This window comes from Sebastes fasciatus, chromosome 5, assembly GCF_043250625.1.
Source record: "Sebastes fasciatus isolate fSebFas1 chromosome 5, fSebFas1.pri, whole genome shotgun sequence".
Taxonomy (NCBI): domain Eukaryota; kingdom Metazoa; phylum Chordata; class Actinopteri; order Perciformes; family Sebastidae; genus Sebastes; species Sebastes fasciatus.
Genome location: NC_133799.1, coordinates 7,140,568 through 7,151,962, shown reverse-complemented (window position 1 = coordinate 7,151,962; position 11,395 = coordinate 7,140,568). Strand labels below are relative to the sequence as shown.

General features: G+C 36.4%; 1 protein-coding gene across 1 annotated transcript; it reads left to right on the top strand.

The window, feature by feature from the left end:
* Positions 1-838: 838 nt before the first annotated feature.
* On the top strand, positions 839-9,088 carry plvapb (plasmalemma vesicle associated protein b). Its single transcript, XM_074634793.1, has 9 exons — positions 839-1,296; positions 1,796-1,972; positions 3,003-3,096; positions 3,845-4,046; positions 4,138-4,357; positions 6,767-6,916; positions 7,137-7,265; positions 7,706-7,774; positions 8,827-9,088. Exons 1-9 carry the CDS (start codon positions 1,093-1,095, stop codon positions 8,833-8,835), a joined length of 1,254 nt encoding a protein of 417 aa, XP_074490894.1. The 5' UTR covers positions 839-1,092; the 3' UTR covers positions 8,836-9,088.
* The last annotated feature ends 2,307 nt before the right edge of the window (positions 9,089-11,395 follow it).

The following is an 11,395-nucleotide window of genomic DNA, read 5'->3' as shown; positions in this document are numbered from 1 at the left end:
CAATATCGTCTCAATATCGATATCGAGGTATTTGGTCAAAAACATTGTGATGTTGATTTTTTACATATCGCCCAGCCCTGTTATAAAGTAGTTCAAATAAACTCTTTCTTGATCAACTTCAACATTAAAATCCTACTTGCATGTTAAAGCTGCAGTAGGTAGAATTGGAGCAAATATGATTAAAAAAAGTTATTTTTATAAAATGGTCACTATATCCTGACAGTAGTGCATGTGATAGGTAATCTGAAAAAAATCATGTGCCTCGGTGTTCTCCGGTGCTCCTAATGGCATCTGCAAGATTTAAAAGACCGGAGGAAAACAACCAATCAGAGCTGAGCTGGAGCCTGCCGTCTCTGAGCAGCTGTCAATCACTCGCAAACTCTGACCAAACGGTCAAACTAGGCAGCGCTGATTCTTTGACTTTGTATCAGTAATATTGGTATTCTGGGGAATGATCCACCCACCGCTAATGCACATACACTGAGAATGGACTTTTAAGTACAGTAAAAGACACCTTTTGTCCATTAGTTAAACTTCTGAAAGAAAAAATACTTGCATATTCATAGATTCAGGATTTTTAAATGAGTAGATTTAATTTTAAGATTATAGAAGAAGAGTATTTTACATGTCTTAAAACATGTGATATTTCATCTTCCTGCCACATTAATCTCCTTTTGTCCCAACCAACAGGAAAATTAGTGAGAATTTGGGCAGTGGTGCAGCTGGAAGCTGGAAGTGTGACAGAGGTCGATGAGGGAGGAGAGGAGAGGGGAGGGCCAGGATGGACTGGAAGTGTGCCTCCAGCAGCATTTATAAACATGGCCCCTTTACACACCTAGGGGTCATTGTTTACATCCATCCATACGTGCCATTTCTGCCTGTATGTTTCTGACAGTGTGGCAGAGCTGTAGACGGCAGAGAAACAAACATCTCACCGCTGGTTTTTCTTCCACTTCTGCTCCACAGTGTTCACCTTGAGGCTTGAGGTCACCTGCTCTGGAGAGAAGACCACATCTGAACGGAGACCTTGTAGAAAATAATTCCTGTTTAGATCTTCCAAAACCAGCTGCCACCATTTCACCTCCAGCAGCCATGTACAGCTCCAGCTACTCCCGGACCAAGTTTGGCCTGGAGGCCAGGGAGCCCCTGCACAAGCCCAAAGGGAAGAGCTGTGGCTACTACATGAGGATCCTCTTCTTCTTTTCCTCTCTGATCCAGTCTCTGATCATCGTCAGCCTGGTGCTCTTCCTCGTCTATGGACAGCCAGAGAAGTCTGCAGAGGAGAAGAGGGTCGAGGTCAGTGATATCTTCTTGTATAATAATTGTTTATTTTGTCAGATATTAAAGGTCCCCCTTGAAACATGCTTTAACATATAAAAATACTTGGCTGTATAGTAATAATAATAATTTGTGTCTGATATAGTTTCTCAGTACAGTTCAGTTCAGAAAACTTTATTTATCACCAAGGGGGCAATTCATTTGTAGCATTCCCAGTCCATACATCCATACATACAACAGACAACCAATAATTAGTCAAGTCAAAGGAAACATATTAAAGGCATGGGGCAGTTGGAGGTACAAGTTACAATAAAAACCATATAAATACATAGGATTATAGCAATAAAAAACAAAAAATAAGAATTTTACTTTACTTTAAGAATCAGATGGGATTATTTCTGCAACAGCTTTTGATGAAATTCCCCTGTTATATTTCTTACACATGTTATATATGTATGTATATAATGTGTTCAGAGCTGTGATGATGATGCTGAGTGATCTGATTGTTGTTCTGAAGGAGCTGGAGCGGAGCTTCAACAGGCTGAGTGAGAACAACATCCAGCTGAGAAAGGAAAAAGGCGAGCTGGGAACTCAGCTGGGAGCTCGCACAGCTGAGAAAGCTGCTCTGGAGACGGAGCTGGCGAAGCTGAAGACTGATGCCAACAACACAGAACATACACTGAAAAATAAATTGGTAAGTAGATGACTTGCTTGATGTTATGCTAAGAGAAGCAGGTGTCTTCATGCAGCTGTTAAGTCATTTTTTACACTTATTTATAATTTTTTGAAAAAATCTCTACAACAAGAACAAATGAAGGTTAAAAGTAAGTTAGTAAAGTAAGTTGTTCTAATTTTCCTATTGGTGATTAGTGGTGGAAGAAGTATTCAGATCCTTTACTTAAGTTAAAGTACTAATACCACACTGTAAAAATAAAAGTAAGTATTTAAGTATAATCAGGAAAATGTACTTAAAGTATCAAAAGTAAAAGTACTCAATGCAAAATGTGAGGGTTATACTATTTTATACAGTGTTATATTTTTAGATTAGTATTACTCATGCATTAATGTAAAAGCAGGATTTTACTGTCAGAGTTGGTTCAGGTGCAAGTAATAATTGTTTTTATTATAAATTAAAATATAAATTATTTTCTCAGTAATCTATTGATTGAATGTTTGGCTTGTAAAACTTGAAATGGAAATCAGAATTACCTTCACACTGCTTGTTTTTTCCAACTATAAGACAAACAAAAAACATAATTTATTATTATAATTACAAGGAAAAAAGCAGCAAACACTTAGATAAGAGACGCTGGAGACGTGAAAAGTTTGGCATTATTTCGAGAAAAATTAAAAATAGTTTCTCGATTGATTTTCTGTCATTCGGCTAATCGATTAATCAACTAATCGTTTCAGCTCTAATTGTATAAACTGTTGGCTAGTCTAATCTGTTACAAAGCATCACACTTTATAAACTCTTCATAAATTTTGTATGTAAAATCTTCATTTGTAAGGTAACTAGTAACTAGTAACTAAAGCAGTTAGATAATTGTAATAGAGTACAAAGTGAAAATAAAGTACCTCAGATTTGTACAGTGATTACATTCAGTGATTGAGTAAATATACTGACTTACGTTCCACCACTATTGGTCACCATGTTAATAAAATAAAACCCACAAATAATTAATCATCCTGTAAATAAATGTATATATTTTTTCCATTTCTAGGCTAACTGTGAGAGAATGAGTGCAGTAACACTCAGCATGATGACGCGTCGTCCCACTCCTCCCATCCAGTCCCCTCCTGTGGTCACTACCAGCGGTATGCACTCCAGTACTATACTATATAATACTATACTATACTATACTATACTATACTATACTATACCATACTATACTGTATACTTTTTGGGAAATTTAGTCTAGTGCTTTAATATTGTGAAAAAATACTCTGTTGCTGAACATCCTCTGCGTCAGAAATTTCTCGCAATGATAAATGTATGAGTAAAATAATAATATACTGTACATATGTAAAGTAAAATTGAAGTCTATGTGGTTAAGATAAGACAAGATGGTTGCAAGTAAAGCAAATAGTTTTTGGATACAGTGAAATAAAAATAATATTGGTACCACTTTCTAATAAGGTACCCTTAATACAGGGTTTATACATTTTAATTAATGGTTAATAAATAATTTGCTAATGCTTTATAGATCAGTTACAACAATAACTTTTGGGTTATGAAAAATCTCTCTGGCTGGTATTTAAATGATGGTTTAGTTGATAGTTTATTACCCTCATACTCATCTCTTTAACATTTATACCAGTGTACTCACTATTAGTGACTCACCAGATTTTTTTCCCATCGTGGCAACCCAAAAACTCTTCTTATTAATGGCTAATAACTGATCTATAACACGTTACTAAATTATTTTCTAAACATTAACAGTTACACTTAGTAAAAGGTGACTTGGAAAATGGTACCAGAATATTAATAAACACAGAACATGTCAGTGTTACTAGAAGTATAACTGTATATTTAAGTTTTCCTGTGATCCACTGAACTCTTCAGGTGAAATGAAGACTTTGCAGACCCTCAACGCTCAACAGAAAGCTATGATAAACCTCATCGAGGCAAACTTCACTCAGATGGTTCAGTTCCTGAGCCAGGACAGAGACAACGCCCTGAAAGACCGAGACACACACCACCAGGATGCTATCGCCCAGCGCAGGGAGAACACCATGCTGAAGGAGCAGCTCACCACCTACACCAGGTACTGCCTGCTTCTCCGTCTGCTCCCTGTGTGTAACTGAAACTATGAAGATTAAACACGTTAAAGGTTTTTATTTTATTTTTTAAACCAGGAAGTGTAAAGAGGACTTTGCTCAGTCTTTGGACGGGATACAAATGGTGACCAGCGATTTCCTGAACAAGATCAACAACCTGTTTCCCAACCAGCTGACCTTTCACCTCACCTGCGTCAGCCAGCAGGAGCAGATGGAGAAGATCAGAAACAGCTGCACCAACCTGTCCAGAGACGTGGAGAATAAGTTCCAGCTGTACTTGGACAACGTGGGAAACAAGGTGTGTGCAACATAGTTTTTGATTCTAAGTGTGTTCATTTCATGTGAAACAACAAAATTACATAGTTCTTATATTAATAGGAACTAGAATATATACTGACAGATACGTTTATATGCAGTGGTGGAAGACGTACTCAGATCCTCTACAAGTCCTGCATTTAAAATCCTACTTAGGTAAAAATACAGAAGTATTAGAAAGAGATATTTAGATGTATTGGCCCAGAGGGAGATTTGTTTTCACAGCCAGCACAACACAGAAACATACAGATATTCACATTATGATTTTTTATGTAAAATCTTAATCTGAAAAGTAGCTCGTAATTTAAGATGCCAAATAAATGTAGTGGAGTAAAAATACAATAATTCCCTCTCAAATGTAGTAGAGTAGAAGAATAAAGTAGAGTAAAATTGAATTACTCAAATAAAGTACCTTAAATGTGTACTCCTTTCTTGCGAACCTTCCTTTAAACTCTGATGGAATATTCCAAAGAACAAATTGAATGGGAAGCCAGTTTCTCAAGGGAGGAAGTGTATCCACTGCATCATTCATAATAAATCTACAGCTAAAGAGACAGACGTCCTCTGTGATGAACTCGGGGTCAAAGCAGAGGTAAAGCGTTTGTCTCTGCTGATGCAGGGGCACAGCGCAGGACGGTCAAAAACAAACCCTCAGCAAGTAGCTTTTTACTCTTTAGAGCAATATTTTATTCAGATACAACATTCACTGAGGGGTAAAAAAACATCACCTCTCCATAAACTAATTAAACTTTTGTCTCTTTTGTCAGAAGTCAGGTGGTAATTGTAAACTTTTGACATTTTTATTATTATTTTCCCACAAAATTCTAAACCAATTTTATTCTATTATATAATTGTTTTTATAGAGAAGTATATAACATGTACCAACGTTACACACCACAGCATTTATAGCCCATCCCTAGATTCTTCTTTATACAAATACACAAAACTCAAGAAAAAATATATACAAAACGGCACAAAACACAATATAATTAAATTACTATAAAACTCGACGACAACAGCAACAGAAAATTCATGACTGTATGACCAATTTATCATTAAGAACTGTTTCAACTCTAAAGATTATTTTTATTGTCAATTAATAAGCCAATTATTTTCTCGATTTCTTGATTAATTGTTGAGAATCACATTTACCCAGAGTGCTTGGTGACATCTTTTATCATCATCTTGTCAGACCAACAGTCCAAAACCCAAATATACTCAGTTTATAATGATATAAAACAGGGAAAAACACTGAGCACCTTATGAGTCTGGTTATGTAGGCATTTATAGTTGATTTTAATATTAGCAAAAGTGGTGGGTAAAACATTAGAAACACTTCTCAGTACAATGTAGTCCAGTTTAACACCACTGGAAACTACAACCTCAATAATAAACATATAGTTAAATTAATACCCCTCCGACAGTGTCAATCAAAAAAAGTCAAAAAGTCACAGTATACTATGTCATGAAAAAATTATAGAATAGTATGCCATAAAAGTCATAATATAGTACTTATAGTATGTCAAAGTCATAGTATTGTATGCAATAAAAAGTCATAGTACTGTATGTCAGAAAAAGTCAGAAAAAGTCTAATGTGCCATAAAAAAAAGTCATAGTATGTAATAAAAATCATAGTATAGTATGTCATAACAATTAATAATAAAATCATAGTATGTCATCAAAAAAGCCATAGTATAATATGTAAAAATGTCATGTCATGAAAAAGTCATAGTATAGTCTGCCAAAAAAAATTATTGTATTATGTCGTATAAATGTCATGTATGCCATGAAAAATTCATAGTATTATGCCCATAGAAGTAGAATGAGACTAGAATGGACATTCCCATTCAAATCAACATAGCAGGATGGTCAGAGCAGCGGCATGTTATGTGTACCGTTGCCAAGAACTGTGACTGTTACAGCGGGCAAACTTATTCTATTTCTATGGTCAATGCACAGTGTTGGCCAAGGCAAACAGTTCAATATCCATTCTACTCATTGTATTTCTATGGGTGAAACACAATTAGCACTCATTAGCGTCACATGCCCCTCAAAGGCTGGTCTAGAGCAACATTAACCTATGTGCTGTGTCCCTCGGGGAGACATTCAGTGTAGATTTCATTCATGTTCTCCACTGTGACGTTGAGGAAAATGTACATCAAGAAACACATTGATGGATAGAAATAGACTCATGGTAAACAAAAACATGTACAATTATGTAAAGGCACCATCTGGAAACAAATTTGGTACAGTCGAGCATGATGCATTCTTCAACCACAGCCCATTGTATAGCAGTGACTCTCCCATTACAGTTTAAAGAAAAACACTGCATCAGATGAGGCTATCACATTTACTAAATAAATAAATAAATAAAATGCTGTTTTTCTTCCAGGTGGCCGAGATCCAAGCCAAGTCCAGTCGTCTGGAAGTGCAAAACTCACATTTGACTTCTGACCGGCAGCAGTGTGAACGCGTTCGTGGTGAGACGGTCGCCGAGGCCGCCATGCAGCTACAGCTCAAGCAGAAGACCCATGATGACCAGGTAGAATAACTTTGTGTGTAGGAGGGAGATGGGAACCGAGGGGATCCATGGAACAAGCTGATTTCCTCAGTATGTTTATAAAACTCAGACTGCCATTGTATGATAATCTACTCCTGTTTTATCTGTTTAAACAAGAACTTACAGTAGCATGAGAGTGTAAAAGGAACATTGTTTTAAACATTGTTTTCCATTCAAAATAACACATGCATGTTTTGTTAAGGTGGAGAAATTACTGATTGAGCAGAACCGGTTGAGAGACCAGAAGAAGCTGAAGGAAGACAGTTTGGCCCTGAGAGACCGAGAGCTTCTGACCCTCCAGCGAATGATCAATGCTCAGCCCAATTTCAAGGTAAAATAAATACCAGCCTTGAGCTCTGTACAGACATATGAAAGGAAATTAGGGAAGGCAGCGCCCACAAATGATTTCAAATCGTCATTCGTTCAGGACAGATAATCATTTTTGTACTCATGTAAAGCATCAATCTAAGCTGCTTGTATTTGGCTTTCTGAGTGTATTTATTTAAATAAGATTTACTCCACTGATATGAACAGCAGTGCAGAGGTAAGGTGGTGCGTGTAGACTCAGCAGAAAAGAGGGATTGAGGGCAGCAGGAAGGATGGACAGGCAAGATAACGGAAAAACATTTTTTAAGGAGTCATAAGTTCACAAAACGCCCCATTTCAAACCCCACAGTTATTAATGTGCGTGCACAGTAAGAGAAAGCTGCACAGATGTGGTCTCTGTGTGTCATGTTAAATAATACGGACATAATCTTATTTGTTTTCCAGGCCAATGTTCCTAAAGCTGCCAGCCAACAGGCCTCTATCGGAGCACCTGTCATCAGCAAAACTCCAACGGTAAACTTCATACTGGAATAAATCAGATTACTGGATTACACTGTTTATATTAAGAAGGGGTGGGACGAAAAATCAATTCTCCTATGTGTCGCAATTGTTTGTTTTACGAATTTGAAATTATTTTATTAATGCCAGAATCGATATTATTGTTTCATTTGAGTCTATACGGAGGTAGAAGGAAGTTATTGCTTTTATTGTAGTAGTCAGAGTAACGTGACGTCATATCCGTTCCGTATCTGTCAACCAAAACAAACCGCAGCGAGCTGAAATGAGAAAGTAGAAAACAGCGGAGATACGACCGGCACCCCCACATTTTAAATCCAAAGTGGTAAACACTACACATACAGTGAAGTATGGAAACACTTTGGGTTTCACACAGTGCAGGAAAATCACAGCTAGACATCATGGCTAAAGCTGCATGCTACCTCTGTCATGGACAGGAAACGTTATCCTATTGCCGTGACATGCAGTCAAGCCAGCCATCACATTCAAACGGCCGCGATCGAGCTGACCATGGATGTATAAAGAGAACGGAGCTAGCGACGGACTAGGCGAAGTTAGAGGAAGTATATACGGGTGACTGCGTCCGGTTTTCAAAATAAGGTGTTAACAAAGGGAACTGTATACAAAATACATGTATGGAAATAAGATTGATTGGATTATATTCACCAGAAGTATAAAACATTACATGTCCCTTATAAATTAAAAAGAAAATAACACTAATTAGTGAGGGAAATGTCTTTATTCTTAGATTTTTGGATTGCAGGAAAACATTAGTAAGTTATGGTCTAGTGTTAAAAGTTAACAAAAATTGCAATAAATCGTAATATCAAATCGCAATACATATCTAATCAGCACCCAGAGCTTTAGCTCACTTCCTCAATGCTTGTGTGCATCTATGTTCCTCCTCCAATGTCATATTTGTCTCTTCTTAAAGTATTTCATTCTATAAACGGCTTCAGCATTAATTCCAGTATTCAGATTTTAAGACACTGATCACCTCGTTGCTGTTATTGATATTTAATTATGATTATCAATGTTTTGTTTTGCAGGTGAGATGAAATGAACTGGTAAAAACTGAAGGCACAAGGGGGGCGCCGCAGTGATCAACATTTTGCCTTTAAAGAATTCTCAATGGTCATGTATTTATTCCTGATTCAACACAACCTGTAAATACATTTGAGTCCATATAGAGTGCTGCAGGAATGAGTCCTAGAACCCAGACATGAGTTAGCATTTTAGCACTTCCGGTTCCCTCGTCTGGAAGTTAAAGGATTTTTTGAATGGGTTCTTAGTTAGATGTCTATAACATTAGCTTTTTACTTCCGCCGAATGCATTCACACTTCAAAAATCATAAAAGTGGTGTTAATTTGTGAAGATTATTTTACGAAACAAAAGGCTTAAGTATCATAAACGTGTGTTTTGCCGCAGAGCTTATTTTGTGCAATAATCCAAAACCCAATGGAAGAATCCTATTGGCTTTTTTCCAAGGAAACCCGTGCGATTCTAACATCTGGGTTAGCCTACAAAAATACGTCATCCCTGCAGCACTCTATTAATGACATATTTACTGTTGGTCTGTGCATGCTTTGTTTAGCTCTACGTGGAGTAGAACAGTCATTTGTGTTTTACTTGTGTTTGAGTTTAAACATCTGCTGTGAAAAGCCTTGGTATCTTCCAAGGTAAATGTACAAATTTCCATGACACTGGTGTAAATATTTTCTATTGTGTGTCACTCACTGTGAATTCTGTAGTAATTAAAATTAAATAAACCAAAAACTGACTCACTCCTGAACTGTATTGTCCTCGTTCATCTCTGTCATTAAAAATTCAACAAAGACTCGGACAGGACTTTGGCCATCAGCTTCGCCCTTGTCTGCTATAAACAGAATACTAAATATAGCGACATTCATTGTTTCCTAGTGATTCACAAGTGTTTGAATTTCTACCGAAGCCCGTATGACAATTCATACACCGACCACGTCATAAACACATCATCACATCTGCAGAGATTTTGGCAGTCCTACAAACTGTCAGAAATCAGAAGGGAAAAAATGTTGCATTGGAAAATGGAGCACTAGTTATCATGACTAAAAGTTGAAACTATAAGTCTATTAATTGCCTTTTTTATGGTGCATTTTACGAGGTCAGTACAGTAGCTGTTATATGAACTGTTCTCAAGCTTTACTACTTCCTTTTCCTTTCATGAGCACATATAGTACTGTAGCTGGAAACCGGCCATGTGTCCTTTGAACTGTTTTATGATTATTGTATATGTGTATATACATATGACTTTTTACACACAATGTTCTCTATCAACTCATTTGAATGTTTAATTTACTACACTGTGAAATTCAGAGGTTTTTATATGTTTGATATGCCTTGATGAATCATAACAAAAAACAGAAGGGAACTGTTCATAAATTTGTGGCGTTTAAAAAAAAGTTTTCACAAAGACTTGTCTGGAAAACAATGTAAAAAAAAAAAAGTTTGAAAAATTTTGGAAAACAAAAGTCTGAGAAAATGACCGTAAAAAAAAGTCTGAAATGTCTGGAAATTTTTTTTGGAAAAAAGTCTAAACAATGTCTGAAAAAGGTAAAAACAACAAAAAAAATGTCTGAAAACTGTTGGAAAAAAATGTCTAAAAAAAAGTTGGAAAAATGTCTGAAAAAAGTCTGAACAATGTCTGAAAAAGGTAAAAACAAATAAAAAAAAGTCTGAAAGAAGTCTGAAAAATGCTGGAAAAAAAGACTGAAAAAAATGTTGGAAAAATGTCCCAAAAAAAAGTCATATAACAATTAGTGTGCAAGAGTTATATTTCACTTTAACTTTAATAACTTTACTGTATTTTCTTACTCGTATTGCATCTTGTAATTCCTGAGAACTACGAGTTTGGTCTTTATGGTAAGCTTGCATTGAACATGGGAATATTACATGAGCATTGAAACATAACAAATATCTGAGTTTCCTTGTATGTTGCAGAAGAAACCCCCTGAGGATAAACTTCCAGGCTGAATGCACTGATGGATGTGAGTGTTACAGGTGAGTCAGTCTGCCTCCTGCCCTCAGGAAATCCTTTGTTTAACGTGAAGTGTTTTCTATCCCATGTATAGACCTGAACACACACACACACACACCCTGACTTTTAGTCAAATGGGTACAGGGTGGACTGTACTGGACCTGGCTACGTCAACCTCGCATCTCAGGACAGCCATTAATCATAACTACAGGAAACTGACAGACAGAAAGCTAAAAGTACCGCTCATTAGTCATTAGTCAGCTGTGAACCTAATCATGACACGAACGTTTGTTGAGTCACGTTCTAAATGTAAAAAAAAGAGCGGAACAATGCGTGTCTCATATCTTTAAAGTTTTGTATTAATTAATTCACGTAAGAGGGGACCCCTCAAAAAATAACTATGATAAACTATTAATATTTAATGGATTTGATTAAATCTTAAAACATATTTAATAAATTAGGTCTGGTCGTATATATTCACATCTCTCATTTCACTGCAATTTTTACTTTTGTCTGTGGTCTGTCTTTTCACCACTTTGGTCCAGACTGAAATATCCCAACAACTATTGGATTGCCATGAAATCCATTTTCTCTAGAGGAT

Bases quoted from the DNA above. Each gene is read 5' to 3' on its own strand.
- plvapb (XM_074634793.1), top strand. From the start codon at position 1,093: ATGTACAGCTCCAGCTACTCCCGGACCAAGTTTGGCCTGGAGGCCAGG. The intron at 4,047-4,137 runs GTACTGCCTGCT...TTTTTAAACCAG, and splicing joins CAGCTCACCACCTACACCAG to GAAGTGTAAAGAGGACTTTG. The intron at 7,266-7,705 runs GTAAAATAAATA...TTTGTTTTCCAG, and splicing joins ATGCTCAGCCCAATTTCAAG to GCCAATGTTCCTAAAGCTGC.